Below are 19,062 nucleotides of genomic sequence, written 5' to 3'. Positions count from 1 at the left end.
TGGACCAACTCCCCATTGGCCGAGGCTAACTGAGCCCCCAACCCCTCCAACTATTATTTCTGCTCTTTTGTAGTAGTGTTCAGATGCCGCAAACTTTGAGCTATCTTACCTTGGACTTCTTCACAATTTCCCTTCGCCTCGAACAACTGGAGGTTGAACTGTCTACTCTCATCCACATGCGACGCCTTCTAGTTTGACAATTCAAGGGCAAGCCCTTTACGCTCCTCCTCAAAGGCAGACAATGCTCAAGCAGACTCCTGGGAATGCCACTCGGCGTTCGCCTGGGATTGGTGGGAGGTAGCCAGGGCCTCACTCAATCTAAAAAACTGAGCTTGAGTAGATGCCCATTCAAACCCCACCAGCTGCAAGGCAAAGCTGTCAAGCACTTGGAGGGATTGAGCTAGAAGAAATTTGCCACAAAGCTCACACACTTCATCATGGAGGAACTCGAGGTTAGTCTTCAAGTTAGGGATGTGCCCATTGGCTTGTTCCAGGTAGCACTCCATCTCAATCCTCTCAGCCGCAAGCCTGGTCATTTCCTTTTCAAAGTAATATCCGAACTTTCACCACTCCTTAACCTCGTACTCCAACTCGGCACACTCGCCCATAATCCAAGTTGTAACCTCTTCAACACCCTACACAAGCAAATGACTAGGTAAAAGGGCTCAATATAGAGGTAATTATACTAAGTAAAAGTAGACACAATACCGGAGAGAGAATGTTCCTTAAACACTTTGAGATCTCCACGACTGACTCCGGAGGGGAAGAGGCACAACGGGGACCAACCTCCTCGACCCCGTTTGTTCCTTCAACCGCAGGGAGCCCCTCCTGCATGGGGGGCACGAAGGGAGGCGAAGAGGGGGTCAAATTCCCCAAATCAGCTGCGGACGTTCCTGGGCCTTCAACCTGCCCTCCAAGGTCAGCGTCAGCAAAACTTCCATCGCCCACGCCCCTTTTTCCAATGTCGTTGTGTCTTAAGGAGGACCCACCCCCTTCAGGGGGAATGGTAGAATCCTCCTCACCACTGAATGAGGATGGAGAGGGGGAAGGGATTAAGACCCTCTCTTGGTTAGTAGCAAGGGTCACATCCCAAAAAATAGTCGCAGGGAGAGAACTCGAGGTAGATCCTTGCTCGTCTTCGGTGTTGATCCAGGTGCTGCCAACTAAGACAGTTTCAGGCACCCCAACCCCAGCCACGCCCATAGAAAATGCACTATACATATCCACAAAAAGGTCATCGACGCTGGGCATTGAGGTTGATGAGAGGAGAGAAGGAAATTTGAAGGGCGACGTGCTCACGAATTCAGTGCCCTTGGCAGGCAAAAGCTGTCGCCAAGTCAGCGAGGGCTTGGCCCATGAGCCTTGTAAGGTCATCAAGACCTAGCGACAAAGGGGGAGAAACCCTTACCGAGGAAGTTCTGGGAGTCTCCTCTATGTGGAAAGCGTCAAGAGCCTCCTCACCAACAAGGTTCAGATTACAGCCCACTCCTCGATTTGTCTCCACCTCCGCCCTCACGGCGAATCCAACAACCTCACCCGCGTCAACACCGTCATGAGGGTGGTTGGGTGAAGAATCGCCAATTAGTGGAGCCTTCCTTTTCCCCCCAGGCTGGGGAGCACGTCTCTTCGTCGGGGGCGTAACGACTTTGAGTTTACGACCCCTGACATGGGCCTGACAAGGTGTCGCCAAGAATCTATCAACATTGGCAGCAGAGAGCAAGTCCTCTGTCGCCAAACCGTTCTTATCATTCTACTTTGCCTAGTTAAGGACGATGTCAACACAGGAACGCTCCCTGTCAGTCAAATCCAACAGTAAGCTTTTGTCATCGAGGACCCTTCCCCAATTAGCACGGACTGGGTAATGCCAAATATGCATCTTGTTAGCGGGGTACTCCCAATTGCTACCAAAAATAAAAAGGAATTTATTTTGCCACTGCTTGGCATTAGAATAGTGAGGCTCGAAGGCCGGCAAGCAATGGGACCTAACACATAAACTGCAAACGTCGCTAGGCAAGGAGTTCACTCCATTGAAAGAAATAAATTCTTTCGCTGTTAGATCTGGGTAAACATCCCCCAGGGGCTCCAAGACCAGGTGGAAAACCACACACGAACACATAAGAACACACCAAGCATGCGAGTGAAGTTGGGCAGGGGCTAGCCCTAGAAAATCCAGAACGTCACGAATGGGCCATATGAAAGGGAGTCACAGCCCGTGCGTCAAGGCACTCACAGAGCGAGGATGAAAAGCTTCTTCATCAGTAGTACGTCTCCCGCAACCTACCCTTCTTCATCAGTACATCCCACGTCGCCGGCATACCTTTCTTCATCAGTACATCCCGCAACGGGGATGGAAAGCTTCACTGAATCTGGGATTCGGAAAGTGGACCTTAGCTTCACTAAATCCCTTTCAGAAAAGGTAGAATGCCAAGAAAATCCCTCAAATGAGGTAAAGATTCGAGTGTGGGAAGATTCAGCAGCAACAAGAGGGGAGCCCTTTGCCAAAGCTAGGCCAGAAGAACGAATGGGGGTACGGGAAGAACCACAGTTGGCCATTGCAAGGAGGAATACAAATAAGGAAGGGAAAGGAAATACGAAAAGAGGAAGCATAGGCAGAAGTGAGTGAATCAAGTAGGATCATAAAAAGTAATCATAAGAGTTCTTGGGAATCCGAAAGGTTGGTTTTGCCGACAGTTACCATTTCTTTTGAAAACCATTTAAAGCATGGGAACAGTTATTGTTGATGTAAGCTGTCTTTTAGAAAAAGAAAGGGTATGGGCTCGAGCACACCAACTAGCATAAACCCTAGCCAAGTGAAGGAAGAGCACAAATGCACGCCCACGGACCAGCAGGGTAGGCAATGGTTATAAGGAATCCAAAAGTTTAATTTTTCACGTGTCAGCACAAATAAAATTAGTGGGGTAACAGGAATGGATATTTAGGTCCCCCTAGGTAACCAAGCCCACGACTAAGAAGCAGGCCCAAAGCTTTAGTTTAGGTTTGAGAGGACCACGACTGAAGAGCCCATATCCATAACCACGTGGCAGATAACTCCCAAATGGTTGGAGATCTAACCCACAGTTAGATGTGATCATCTTAGGGAATATAACTCCTACAAAACAGGAGATACCCTCCATGGTTAATAAGGAATCATAAAGGATACGCATACATGAATGGTAATCAGAGCCAGTTGCCATCACGTCATATCCACGTCCTTATATAAATAACCCATGAGAGGTAACAAACATTTTACTTCATGTTTACATACATTTATTCACATACTGTGTTGCTGACTTAAACATCGAAGTCTTCCCAAGGCAACCAGTGCCTCCTCTTTATTGTCGGAAGTCATCCGTGTGGTTGGTGTGTAAAACACGTCCTTTACACTATCCATTTTAAATAAAACAATCTTCTTTACAAAAGTGTTTGATAGAGGATATAAGAATTGTTAAGGGTTAAATACAAAAATACTTTTTGTGCTTTGCTTTTTTGACATAGCAGTCCCTATATTCTTTTTTGAAACTCTTACTCTTGTATTTTTACCTTTAATTTTACCTTTAATCAAATCATTTTTTAATAATCTATTAAACTACCATGTAAGTACCAGTAACTTTGTCTCACTTGTCATATAAAAAATCATTTCAATAACAAAGATTTAGATATAAAAAATTAATACTTAGAAAGAAATACTTAAAAACATAAAGTTAGAAAGTAAAAAAAAAAAAAAGACTAGTTGTAGAAGTTAGATAAAGCGAGTTGAGTTTGACTTATATCGTGTTAAAATTTATTGGATAACTCTAGATGAAAAGTGGATGGACAAGATTGAAACATTGATGAAAAAGTTGGACTTTTTTGCTTAAAGCAATTTTATCTATTGAGTTTTCAAACTGTACGTATACAATAAAAGTTTAATAGGCTATAAGCCAAACTAAACGAATTATACTCGGGCAAAAACATGGTTTAGGCCATGTTTGGTTATACATATTAAATTATTTTAATTTATCTTATGTCATATAATTATTATAATTTTTTAAAATTTTCACATAAAATATAATAAATAATTTAATTTTCTCAAATCTTAAAACAAAAATAATATTAAAATTTTATTCTAACAATATTTTATTTTATTTTTAATTTTTATCTCATCTGATCTCATTTCAATTGTGTAACCAAACAAGGACTAAGACAACCCACGAGCCGGCCACTTGGGTCATAGGGGACGTTGCCTACCTTGCGCCCAAATGGGATGGACTTGCACGCCTCTTTTTAAAAATTTTATAATATTTTGTTTTATGTTGTAAATACATGAATGTATTAAAATATATTTTATGTATTTGATGGATGACCATTAGAATTCTGACTCATTCATGTATTCATATTTTTAATATTTATGTATCATTTTGATTCATGTATTGTCATTTCTTAAATTCATATATCTATTTAATGTAATGTATCCTCCCATGTTTATAAAATGGAGTTTTGAGGAGGATTTGTTGTAGACAGACACTAAGAATGTTAATAGAAATAATATTGAGCTCCTTAAGAACTAGTTTAATATATTGTAATCCTTCAATTCTCTTATTACTTTAATTTAGTTTTGCAACACATTATCAACACGAGACTCTAGCCAAAAGATATTTGTGACACTTTTGTTTTTTTGTTTTTGTTTTTTAATCTTTGATAAGATATTTGTGAACCATTTCTCGACCACTGTAAGTTTTTATTTCATAAATATTGATATTTTTTTATTGCGATAAAAATCATTCTATAAAATTTTGATATGATCTATGTGATATTATATAGAGTATAATAGTATCATATCAATGCTGCTAATACTCTTGTTTTCTATATGTTAGTTTGATTTTAAATATTTATTTCTTACTCAATACAAAGTAAAGAAACTATGCATCCCTTAACAATCGCTCTAAATCAATAATTTTATTGAAAATTAAGTATATCATAATAAAATATCCATTGATTCTATGAGGTAGTTTAAGGGATTAATATGTGTACCAAAAGATCGTGATTCACCTAAAAGCTCATTATGATTAAATACACTTGAAGTTGTACATTTGAAATTCTGTACAGAAACAAAAGCCACCAATGATGATATGTTTGAAATGAAACATATAACATATTCACGTTTCGAATGTGCTCTTGTAGTAGCAATATTGAGTGCGAATGTTCACTAAGTATTTGAACTAATATCTTGTTTACTAGTGGTTCAATAAAATGAGCTATTAATAAAAAATCACTAGTCTCGTCTAATTGATTCTATTCCATTCCCTGAAGCAAATGAAATCCCTTTAACTATATAGATCATGGAACGTGTACTCAAGATTTCTCAAAGAAAAGTGATTCATACCACCGGAAGTGGAATAACACAGTGACAAAGCAAGATAAAAATAAAGACTTGCATAATAAGTCTATAAAAAAATATGAAACTAAATATTACTAGTTTGGTATGAAATGACATTGGTTACGTACTTGTCGTACATCCAAACATTTGATGAACTTATATCAAGCATCTATGAAGGAAAAAAGAAGGGTCAAAATGAATTTTGTTGACCACAAAAATCCAAAAGATCATCTAACTTATTTTGATAATCTAAATATGATGGTCCTAATTCATCTCGATATTTTCGGTTTCTTTGTAAATCTAAATAGAAGAAATTTAAAGAGGATGATATTGAGCTCCTGAAGAGTAAGTTTACATTACTATCTTCCAAATCTCCTGAAGAGAAAATAATATTTTAATTAGTAAGACATATGACCATGACAATTAATTTTATTTCTTTATTACATTATATTTGAGTCGTTATCTCTTAATACATCTTGTTATACTTTCTTTTGCATTGATAAAGTTTTATACATATTTTTGTTTATAAAGAGACAAATTTTATTGATGCATTGATGAATTCTAAGATGATTTGTAAAGATATGTGTTTGACAAACAATTGTACAACACACAATTCTTAAGGACAATAAATATTTTCAATATTTGACATTATATAAAGTCAACGTCAATGCAATATTTAGATCATCAAACCTAATTGAAGGCTCCAGAAGAGCCAACATCCTGTTGCCAAAATGAATAAAATTTTGTATTGATGATGGTTTGTCTTCTTCGAAGTTTAGAAGAAATTTACTAAATTTTAAAGATATTTGTTATAATAGTTATCATGTTGAAATCAAGAATGAAGGCGGTGATGAATATCTTTAAATTAAAACAATAAATTTGGATCATAAGCTCATATTTGAAAAACTGTCATCTTCATCTTCAGGGTTATATTATACAATATTGAAAATCATTAATTCACATGTTGTAATGCACCAAAAGTACTATAATCCAAAAATCTTTATGATTTGGCATGATCGTCTTGGTCATTCGGGATCAATTATGATACGTCGAACAAATTGAGAATTCATATGAACATCCTTTAAAGAACCAGATGATTCTTTTATCAAGTAATTATTCATGTATAACATGTTCCAAAGGAAAGCTAATTGTCAGAATATCTCATTCCGATGTAATTATTGAATCTCCATCATTTTTACAGTGAATCCATGAAGATATATGTGGACCTATACATCCACCATGTGGGTCATTTAGGTATTATGGTTTTAATAGATGCATAAACTAGATAGTCATATGTTTGTCTACTTTCTACTCAAAATATTGCATATGTTAGACTTCTTACACAAATTATTAGATTACTGATACAATTTTCTAATTATCCAATTTAGTCTATTCGATTGGATAATGCAAGAGAATTAAATTTAAAATTTTCATGATTATTGCATATCAGTTAGGATTAATATTGAATATTTTGTTGCTCATCATACTCATAATGGTTTAGCTGAATCATTTATTAAACGTCTATAATTAATTGCTAGACCATTATTTTTGAAAATAAAACTATTTGTCTCTACTTGGAGGCATGCAATTTTTCATGCTGCATCATTATTTTGAATAAGACCAATTGCCTATAATAAATATTCTTCATTGTAACTTGTATTTAACCAACCATCAAACATTTTTCATCATATTTTTTGTTGTGATGTTTATGTTCCAATTGCACATCCCAACACACTAAGATGAGTTCTTAATGTGGACTTTGAATTTATATTGATTTTGATTCTCCCTTTATCATTAGATACATCGAGCTCATAACTGGATATTTTAAGGCTCATTTTGAAGATTGTGTTTTTTATGAAATAGTCTTCCTACCATTAAGGGGAGAAACGTTATCAGAAGCATAAAAGCAAATAACATAGAATACTTTGACGCTATCCCATCATGATCCACGTACAAATTAATGTGAACTAGAATTTCAAAAGATCATTCATTTGCAAACTATTATAAATTAATTATCGGATATTCTTACTGACAACAAGAAAATTATAAAGTCTCACATTCTAGCTACTAATACTGGAAAGATCGATATCCCGGTAGGACAATCAAATATTGCAACAGTTAATGAGTCTAAAATAAACCTGAAGCGTGGAAGAACTATTGGTGCAAAATATAACAATCCCTGGAAGAGAAAAGCATAAAGAAAAGAAATCGATACTCCTGAAGAGGTTGTACCTACAAAACAGGTAACAAGAGTTATAGATCCATCCAAATTTTCTGTCTTTCTATACAAAATTCTCCCAAAATATAATCCCTTGAAGTGGAATCATCTGAAGAGGAATTTCCTAAAGAGTTATCTCTTGAAGAGAAAATGTACCTTAAAATAACAAGATTTCAATATATTATATAAGTACGGGAGAATTATTTGATAAAAATAAAATTGTTGTCAACAACATATTTTTATTTAAAGTTGCTCTTGATATCACTAGAAGTGATAATAAAAATGAACAAAAAACCATCGATGAATGTCGACATATAAATGACTGGCCAAAAAGTAAAGAATCAATTCATGCAGAATTGATGTTGCTAGCAAAACATGAAGTATTTGGACCTGTAGTCCAAACACCTAATAGTGTGATGCTTGTTGGATATAAGTGGGCATTTGTATATAAACGTAATAAGAAAAATAAAATTGTGAGATACAAAGTACGACTTGTTGCATAAGATTTCTCATAGAAAGTCGTATTGATTATGAAGAAACATATTTTCCTATAATGGATGCAATTATATTAAGATTATTTATTAGCTTGGTAGTCACAGAAAATCTGGATATACATTTAATGGATGCCGTTACAACATATTTATATGGATCACTAGATAATGATATTTCTATGAAAATCTCTCATTGATGTAAAATGCATGAAGCATGTAATTTAAAGTTCTGAAGTATTTATTCTATCAAGTTACAAAAATTTTTATATGGATTAAAACAATCTGGACGCATATGGTATAATCGTCTATGTGAATGTTTAATAAAAAAAAGATTTGAGAATAGTCCAATTTACCCATGTGTTTTCAGAAAAAGTAAATTTCAGATTTTTTATTTTTGCGATGTATGTAGATGATTTAAATTTGGTTATAACTCTAGAATAGCTGATAAAAGCCGTAAATTATTTTAAAAAGAGTTTAAAATGAAATACATTAAAAAAAATAAAATTTGTCTTAGTCTGCAAATTGAGCACTTTTTAAATGGAGTTATTGTCTATAGTCAACATAACCAGAAGAAGTCCTGAAGCACTTTTACATGAACAAACCCCGTCCTTTGTGTATTCCAATGATTGTAGGATCACTTTATGTGAAAAAATATCAATTTTGCCCTCGAGAAGATAATGAAGAAATTGTTGATCTTGAAGCACCAAATCTAAGTGCAATTAGTGTTTTGATGTATTTTACAATAATTTGCACACGATTAGATATTACATTCTCAGTTAACTTACTAGCAAGATATAGTTTTCATTAACTCAAAGGTAAATGGAATGTGATCAAACATATCCTACACTACCTTCGTGGAATGGTTGACATGGGATTATTTAATCCAAAATGATTAAATCTTCAATTAGTTGGTTATGTAGACTCGGATTACCTTTCTGATCCGCATAAAGGAAGATCACAAACACGATACATGTTCACTTAAGGAGGTACATCTATTTCATGGAGATCTGTCAAGCAATCATTAGTTGCTACTTCTTCCAACCATTCAGAGATTATTGCAATGCGTGAAGAAAGCAAGGAATGTATTTAGTTGAGATCAGTAATTCAACACATTCAAGATAAGTGCGAATTATCTACAAATCAAAAGAGTTTATATCAAAGGTTATAGAACCAAGCATATTTCACCATAATTATTTTACACACGAATTCTAAAAGAACGATGATATTGATGTCAAACAAATACGATCATGTTGAAATTTGGCAGACCTATTCATTAAAGCATTATCAACTGTTACATTTAAAAAGTTGGTATACGTCATTGGAATGCGTCAACTTAAAAATCTTTCATTGTAAACAATAAAACTCTACATACTTTTGAGAGGGAGAAAATGATCATACTCTTTTTCCTTCGCCAAGGTTTTTCCCACTGAGTTTTCCTTTGCAAGGTTTTAACGAGGCGATCCTAAAGCATTCCAAGTATACAAAAATATAATTCTTTTTCCTTCGCCATTGATTTGTTCTCCGTTGGGTTTTTTCTTGATAAGGTTTTAATAAAGTATGTTCTTTGTGTATGATCATCCAAGGTGGAGTGTTGTAAATACATGAATGTAGTAAAATACATTCCATATATTTGATGGACAACCATTAGAATTCTGACCTATTCATGTATTCCTATTTTCAATAATCGTGTATCATCTTGATTCATGTATTGTCATTCTCGAAATTCATGTATCTATTTAATGTAATGTATCCTCCCATGTCTATAAAAGAAAGTCTTGAGGAGGATTTGTTATAGACAGACAATAATAATGTTGAAAGAAATAATATTGAGTTCTTAAAGAACTAATTTCATATATTGTAATCATTCAATTTTCTATTTACTTTTCTTTAATTTTACAACATTTTAATTAAGATTATTAAAACTCTAATTTAATTAAAATTAAAATATAAAAAATTCAAAAGCAAAATAAAAGAATTAAGCAAATCCAGAAAGCAAAACTCTGATTATTTTAAATATTTAACTCTTATTACAATGATCTGCAGTGAGAACGTGGTAGATAGCCTATTTAAGATGGTCCCAAATAAAAAGTCATGCAAAATTTCCACCATGACAATAAATTAGTAGGACCCATCAATTATTGGGTCCTGACCATTGTGTTGCTGCAAGTAATCCACAGCCACAAAGCACAAGTTTTTAAGACGATAATTAGATTGTGCACTCAGCTTCCAAATCAAGCGCATTTATGTGTTAAAACAATGGAACCAACCCACTGTTGCCATAATGTCTCGCTGACTACCATCACCAACTAATCATCTTCCCATAACATGATTTGCTCAACTTTCATATATAATTTATCGCCATAAATAAATGCACATTTTGGCAGAAAGTTCACGAAATTGCGCAATTTTCCTGCAATGGCCTCAACCATTTATGCTGATCAGCAGTCACATTTGCTGGAACTCACACAACAGTGTGTTCAAGGCTCAAGCACGTCGGCGAAGATGCCACCAAAAATATATTTTATTTCATCTTCATCTTTATCATATTGTCTATTATTATGCGACGCTGATACACTCTAAAACTGTATTTAACATTACTCAATTTCATGCCGTGAGTCTATGCACTCCAAGACTAGTCGAGACTACGATTCGAGAACGGCAGTGCCAATAAAAAAAATATTTTTTAAGTGTCTTTGTATTCAAGAACTTAACTTATAAATACCCTTCAAAAAGTCCCATATCTATTTGACTAAAAAATGATAAAATCTAAAATATTAAAGTTCGAGTTTATACCGTCCGGTGAAGAGATTGGGGAAGCAAGATTTACCGTCAGAACAACTGAAAGTTGGATACTTGCCCGGAAAGTAAATGCGAGAATGCAGGGGCAGAAGTCGCCAGCAGATTCCAGAGCCTTATATAATACATACAGAATGGGCAACCCAAAAGTCCAATAAATTGCGCATTGAATGAGATGTACCTCCGCATCAATGAATTAGAATTAGAAAAACACTCCAGATTTCCACATGGCAGTGTCAATGACATGAAGACCAAGATGGACAATTGCTATTGCAGCTCCAACTTCCAATGAAACTTTCACCAAACTTTCAATCTTTATGGACAGCAAAAGCTGGTCTATGAATCACAGGCAATAGCGTTTCCCTTAAAGAGTTGCATTATAGCGTTACCTTCTCAGCAGCAGAAATGTGAATAGCAGAAGAGAAACCAATGGAATCAACTCCTCAGACTTTTCTATCTTTTGAAGTTCTGTGCATCACATGCTTTCCCCCCCAAATTCTCACAAATAGTTGTTGAACATTCAAGAGAAATTAGTGCTACAAAGGCATACAAAGTAAGCAAAACAGATTGATACAATTAGCAGCAGAAAAACGTCATATATGCATTGAAAGAGAAGAAATTGGAAATTAAATAGCACACGATGGGGAGAAACAGATGGGTTGTTTTATTCACACCATAGGCACCCAAAAACAATCCACTTACATACAAGAGAAGAGAAGAGAAGAGAACACATTATTTTTCACGCGGATAAATCTAAGAAATGGCTAAGAATACTGAGCAAATTCTCAAACGCAGAGGTCATACAGAGAGGAACCAGAGCTTCTTTTTTTTCTTTCTTTCACACACCTAGTTACCGTCGAGACTGTTACATTCAACATAGAGCATGAAAGCCAAAGGGAGAGCAAGAACCACGGTTTCTCATCTTCATAAAGTGCCCAAAAAGCAGCAAAGCATTTAGCTTTTCTCGCACACCACCATATTCCAACAAGTACAGGAAGAATTGAATTGGGTTCACCGGTTGTGGTTGTACACAATTGTAAAGAAATGCAATGTATTTCTGCAAAAACACAATCTTCAAGTCCCAAGTTGCAAGCATAGTCTTGAGAATGTCGAGGTTGAGTTTTAAACGAGCAAGCAGCACCAAAACCAGAGACAGCAATCTTAAATATGTTCCCGAGATGCCACAAATTATATAATTATTGGGCTAGATTTTGCATAAGCACCCTATTTCAGAAACACCCTTTGTACCTTCAATTGTGAAGCACAAACCCCTGATACTTGACTCACTCCATCCTCCAACAAAAACCCCCCCAAAGCCTAAATAAATGTGGACCCTAAGCCCTAATTAATCTTCAAACAGAGTGGCCAATCCCCTAATGGATTGCCATTCATCCACACATAATTTTCCAAATCTCCACAAACCCTAATTCCTTCACTCAAAGCTAAAAAACCTAACCCTAAAAAAATTCACTAAAAATCCACTTCACTGACACGCGAAAAAGGAAACGAGCAATAAACATACACATATGTTTTATATACCAAATTACGAACCCCGCCGCCGCCGCCGCTGTCACAACTACCGCACAGAAAGAGACTTGATTAATCAACGAGGGTCGTCCTCTCTCCGACCCGAACTTCCCTGCGCGCCCGACAACGAAGCCAGCAAATTCAGATGTCCCGGAAGGTAATTTCCCACTCTAGCCGCCGATGCCTCGCCCATCGGCTGCTGCTGCTGATGATGATGATGATGGGTGACAAACATGGACGGTTGCTGCTGTTGCGCCGCCTGCGCCTGCACCACCATCTCGTGCGACGGCGCAGCGGCGGCAGCCGCAGCAGCGAAGCTCCAGAAGTCGGGTCTCGCAGGCACCGCCCAGAACCCACCGGAAGCAGCGGACCCGAGTACGGAGCCCATAGTATGACCCACGTTGACGCCGGAGCCCTCGTCCTTGCCGTCGCCGTCCTCGTCGGCCCGAACGCGCTTTCCCAAGATGAAGGGAGCTGGGCCCAGCAAGGGCTTGTGGTCCAGAGAGTGGGAGAGGGACGAGGAAGTGGTAGAAGAAGAGAGGGAGGTAGAGCCGCCGCCAGCTCTAACTGAGACGGAGACGGTGGAGAAGCTGGCGGGAGTAGTTCCGGTTCCAGTGGCGGCTATGATAGAGGGCTCGGCTTGGCGGAGAAGCCACTCGATGGTCTGGCCGTCGGACTTGTGACCGAGCTCACGAGTGAGCTGGAAGACACGGGCAGCGCAGATGATGGGCATGCGGATGCGCCTGCCACGGCCATCAACTTTGCTGTGACGGTCCTTAGAGGGTGGCTTTTTGACGGAGAGAGCACCGTTGGAGGGGGGCTGCTGCCTGGGGTCCAATAGGGCGCCGTTGGTGACAACGTTATTGGCTACGTCGGAATTAGACATGGGTCTTCGTCTTCGGTAGACCTAGAGAGAGAGAGAGAGACACGCACACAGAGAGAGACAGAGGGACAGCTGTTTTTATTTGGTTTTTTTTTAAAAAAAGGAGAGGGTGTGGTATCAGCAATGGCTACGGAGAGAGAGAGAAGGTATAGTTTGGAGGGTGGAGAGAGAGAGAGTGTTTGGGAGGGGAGACAGAGAGACTAATGATTGAGAGGCAGGAGCTGGTGGAGACAGGAAGGGTGGCACATGGGTGGTGGGTCCCTCATCTAACACTACACAACACCACACCACACCACCACCTCACCCTCCCTCTCCCTCTCCCTCCCTCCCTTCCTTCCTTCACCTTGTCTTTCCAATTGTGTCTTTAGCTTAGCTTTCTTCTGCTCTTCTTCCTCGTCTTCTCCATCCTTCAATGTGTTTTTTAGTTTGGTTGAAACGTGCATTTTACGCGCCTCTTCCGAGAGCGAATCGACATCCCACCCCCAACGAATCAATTGGCAGAGGGATTTTTAAAGTCTTGGGAGGGACGGGGCCCACTCCGGTTGCCGTACTTTTTTGTTAAAAGAAAATAAAATTATAAAAACGGTGTCGTGTATAGGATCCATCCATCCAAAACCCAGCAGTTGGTCCCGAGAAGTTTCGGCCTATATATTTTGACAGCCTCCGTAGCACACAACAGTTCCCAAGTCCGCGGTTATCAATTGTTGTTGTTATTATGGTCAAGCCACGTGCTTATGAAATTTCCATTTCTCTTTTTGTCTATTTTTAGGCTATCTCATTTCTAGCCCCCAACGAGTCACGACTACACCCTTGAGGGTATATTTGGAAAGGGAAGTTAACTCATATTATTTTATTATTATTTATAAATTATTTATTTTATTATTATTTAAAAATGTTAAACGTAGCCTAAATTTCTACCCAGATAATTTCTACCCAGATATATGAACTTCTCACAGTCACTCTGATCACTATTTCATGAAATAATGAAGTCAGTCATTTTTATAGAATATTTGATGATTATGTGTACTTGGGATGGATTTTGTTGAATCTGTGTTCTTCGAGAGATGCTCTAGTGTAGTCATAATATTGGATGATCTACTTTAAATGATGATCGCTTGTCTTATCCTTTAACTAAATACTTAATTTTGTCGATCAACATAATCTCTTGATATGCATATTCACGTGTCGTTTGAAAGTTAAAATTTAAATAAATTATTATTATTATTTTAAGATTTTAAAAAATTAAAATTATTTATTATATTTTGTATAAAAATTTAAAAAAATTATAATGATAAAATAAGATGAATTAAAATACTTTTTATATCTAAACGAAACCAATCTCATCTTGTCAAGTTTGAATTCGATCATGTAACTATTATTTATATCAAAATAATGATATATACAAGTCTAAAATATACAAAACTACAAGTATTTTATAAAATAGTAGATTCCACAATGAAAAATATAAAAAATTCACTTTTTCATTCTAGGAGTTATTTTTTTATCAAATACTTGTACAATACTCGTGCATTTTGAGTTTAACGTTAGAAATGTAAGTTGGTTTAGATTGGTTGATACATATCATAACTGAGTGAAGCTAGTTTTCATTTTAATGAAGTGAACTCCAATTCAAATCAAACTCCTTGTACAACCAAACCAACCATATTACAACAATGTTTGTATACCCAGTTGGATTGGTTGAAGTTGTACTAGGTCGTCACAAAGTAAAATATAATACAAGTCAAAAATAATAATTTTACGTTCACCTAAATTTTCAGATAATTTAGATGGACATATCTTTGATAATCTTAAAGGAATTTTATTATACATTAGTCATTATTTACTTCTATAATGCACACTTGATAACTTTTTTTTTTATTTTTTTATAAAATGTAGAATATATACAGTAAATAATAGCTGATAATAAGAATAATTCATCCTAAAGCTTCATTAAGAGAAGAGTTTTTATTTTTTAATTTATAATGACATAGAAATCAACAATAGAAAATTAGGAATGGCTATTCAATTACATCATGGAAATGCAAGAAGAGACAAGTACAAGGACCACTGAGAAGGACAGCGGTACGAAAAATACTCACCACACAACTCAACCAACAACAACCTCAACCCGCATCCACATTTTGTAGGGTTATTTCACATTATTAGGTATAAGTAATTTGGTGCATCGAATCGTATACTAATATTTATATTATTTTTTTATAAAAAGAAAATAAAAAAAATATTTTATATTTAATATTGGCTTGCGATTTGGTGTGTGATATTACTTGAAAAAAATTTTTCCTTCCACATTTGACTCAAGTTTAAAGTATATAATTCCCAATTGAGCCTTTTCAGTGGACATGATGGTTCGGATGTATAATAGATCTGAGACATAATTTATTTGGATATAAGGAGATCAATATATAATATATAGTTTATTTATAGATTTTTTAATCTCTTTTTACTAATTTGTTTTAAAATTGATATTAGTTATTTGGATTCTAAAATTAAAATAAAAGAATATCCAGTAGTTTTAATGAAATGACATAATTTTATTTATTTATTTAGTATAAAATTGGTTATAAAATACCTTTACATTAGCGTTTCAATAAGGCATAAAGAGCATTGCTTTATTGGAATTATCATACACTTTGGGCCAATTGATCTGCCATAAAAGGGGTCTCAGAAACTGGACTTGCCTCCCGTTCAAATTTATTGGGAAAAAAAAAAAAAATTGTATTTTTCATTCTCACAAACCACACATCACTTTTATTTTAATTTATTTTTTTATTTTTTCTATAACAAGTATATAATGTATGAATGATAAGTAGAATAACTCAATTAATTTAACAAAAATAATAAAAAAAAAAATTAAAATATATAAAATGTATGGTGTGAGATGATGAGTAACATCCCTCTTTGTCAAATGGTATAACTTCAACGTTAGATGGCAGTCTGATGGTGCTGGAACGAGTGTCTTAGGTGGTTTCATGAGCATACCTAGTTTGGATATTGAGAATATTTTAAATATTTTTATAATAACTCATTATTATTTATTATTTTATTATTATTTTTTATTATTATTTAATATTCTATGATTATTTTTTTATTACTATTCACAAAATAGCGGAAAATACCTGAGATACTTTCGTATAATCAACTTCCTTCAATATAGTTCAGAAGGCCAAACTTTCAATTAGAATTGAATAGTCTAGCTTACAGCAGCTAGTTAAGAGCATTCTGAGAGCACTGACTGATACGGCTTAGCCATCGTAAAAACATCTTGGCCATTAGTTACTGTTCAACACCATATTTAGATGGAACTGTCCCACAGTGGTCTTATTTCTATATCTTATTTTCTTTCTCGAAAAGTATGAAAATGAAAATATAAAAGTAGTTAAAAACTAAATAAAAAACTTGCATAAATATAAATTTCTTCTCTCATTTTTCAAATGGAAAACAACAGTAGTAACTATAGGTTTGGAGTGGTGAGTTGGATGAATTACTTGAAATGTGAATTTCTTTATTCAATACCAATAATCTAGTTCAACTTTCCCTACTTTCATATATGAGAAAAAATCATAAAAATATTACTACATATAAAATAGAAATAGAATCTCGATAATTTGCTACATACATGGAGAAAAAACATTGTAAAAATATAATTTAATATATGTTTCAGATTTTTTACAATAATGTTTCATAAAATAATGTCTATCCATTATTATTTGTGTAATGAAATATTTAGAATTTAATTTTTTCATAAAGACTATCAAGTGATATTTTAGAATGTCACTTTTTATTCTAGTAAGTTAGTTTATTAAGTTTTATGTAAAATCTAGATATTTTCGTGTCATATTAAACATATAATGTTATAATTGAGACCTCAAATAATTTTTTTTCTTACTTAATAAAGTCTAGAGGATAAAACCTCTCAACTATTTTTCATATAGATTATCAGTTTTAGATGATTTTTCTTGTATTAATTTCAATTTAGACTCTATACATTTAAGAAGCCTATTATTGTATAACAAAAAACTCTGGGGTCCATATTAATAAGTTTATTATTTTTCTTCTTAATTTTAATTTAATTTTAGTGAGACTACATCCTTAAAAATAGATATTATATAGAAATTATACAAAATTTAGGAACTATAAGAAAAAAAATTGGAGAGATACATTTATAAGTATATTGAAAATCTAGAAAATTTTAAAAAGTATATGGGGATTCGCACCATAGGCCAAAACAAGAGAAATAGTTATCACTAGCCCACGGAGGTGATTCAGGCAACGATAATGCTGTTGAAAGCCCATGATGGTGGTTTGGGCATCGATATGGTGCTTGAACGTTTGTCCACGATAAATATATAAAGAAAGAGACGCACGAATTTACATGGTTCAATATAAAAGTCTACGTCCATGGGTTGTTTGTGGTAGAATCCATTATGATGAGTAATTTTACAGTCTCTCATGATCTCGTATATCTCTTAGTACAATGGAGAAAAGTAGAAGACCTGGAGGTTGAAGGAGATGTCATCTTTCTGTGGAGAGGAAATTTGAGGTGTCTTGTGCATAGTGGAATCCTCCTAAATTTGAGGAGATTCTCTCTCTTTATAGATGTCTAATTCTTTTTTTGAACTGATTGAGCCACACTTGCCTTAAGAAGTCGTTTTCTTTTATGTAGTCAACTTGCCTTATATCTAGGCTTGATTCTTGGCCTTATTCTTGAACTTGATTTTTGATGGATAATTTTATCCTCAACAGTAGCATTACTTAGCATTAAATGATTAGAAAATATTTATCAATTATTATTTATCATCTAATGGTTATGTTGAAACTCTAAATTGCTTAATGTGGTTAATGCCTCCAACTCATATGCCAAGATTTGTAAAAGAATTATAAAAAACTTGAAACGACACATAGAAGGAATGTAAAGAACACAAAAGAATTTATGTGGTTCGATCCTAGTAATCTACATCCACGAAAGCAACAGTCAAGAGACTTTTCTTTATTGATTATCAAATACAAACTTGAGATTACAAGAACACTCTCTCATGCACACCTCACACTTTCTTAGAGTCTTACTGCAAATGTTCTCTCTTTTTCTTTCATGTATTCTCTCTGTATCAATCATACCTCAAGTACAATTTAAAGGCCTCTATTTATAGAACTTAAGTTGTAATAGAAAAACCTGTAACAGAAGGATAAGTTCCTATTTCACAAAAACAGTCCAATACTTGAGTCTTTCCACATGTGCAGCCATGTGCACATGTGCTTTTCTCTAAATGGTTGACACTAACATAACAATTTTCCACCTTGAAAATCATTTAGACCTTCCAAGCTGCCTTTTCCCCTATTTGACTATTACTGCAGATCCCCTCTAAGTGGCTTGGCAATTTTTCATATTGATCAAGTTCAAGCAATGTCTGAACTTGACTGTTGGTAGTGACTTAGTCATCATGTCAGATGGATTTTCTTCGGGATCTTTTTTACTCCAATCTTTCCAGCTAAAATGATGTCCCTTACAAAATGTTTTGACCTTTCTTGATATACCTAATTTTTAGCGAGGTGAATGGTGCTCTGATTATCATAGTAGACTGTGATATTCCCGTCAGACATGCCTAACTCATTAGATATACCTTTCAGCCATATAGCCTCCTTGATTACCTCAGTCATGGCAATGTATTCAGCCTTCGTTGCCAATAAGGCAACAATTGGTTGCAAATTTGCCTTCCAACTGATGGCTCCTCCAAAAGCTGTAACCACAAAATCTGTTAAAGATTTTCTGGGG

At 35.2% G+C, this 19,062-nt stretch overlaps 1 protein-coding gene across 1 annotated transcript; it reads right to left on the bottom strand.

Annotated features, from left to right (window-relative positions):
* Nucleotides 1-11,459: 11,459 nt before the first annotated feature.
* Nucleotides 11,460-13,743, bottom strand: LOC108988521 (transcription factor TCP7-like). Its single transcript, XM_018961804.2, has one exon. It carries the CDS (start codon nt 13,272-13,274, stop codon nt 12,465-12,467), a length of 810 nt encoding a protein of 269 aa, XP_018817349.1. The 5' UTR covers nt 13,275-13,743; the 3' UTR covers nt 11,460-12,464.
* Nucleotides 13,744-19,062: the final 5,319 nt, after the last annotated feature.

The sequence above is a fragment of the Juglans regia genome, chromosome 13 (assembly GCF_001411555.2).
Source record: "Juglans regia cultivar Chandler chromosome 13, Walnut 2.0, whole genome shotgun sequence".
Taxonomy (NCBI): domain Eukaryota; kingdom Viridiplantae; phylum Streptophyta; class Magnoliopsida; order Fagales; family Juglandaceae; genus Juglans; species Juglans regia.
This window is presented reverse-complemented; position numbering and strand designations above follow the sequence as displayed.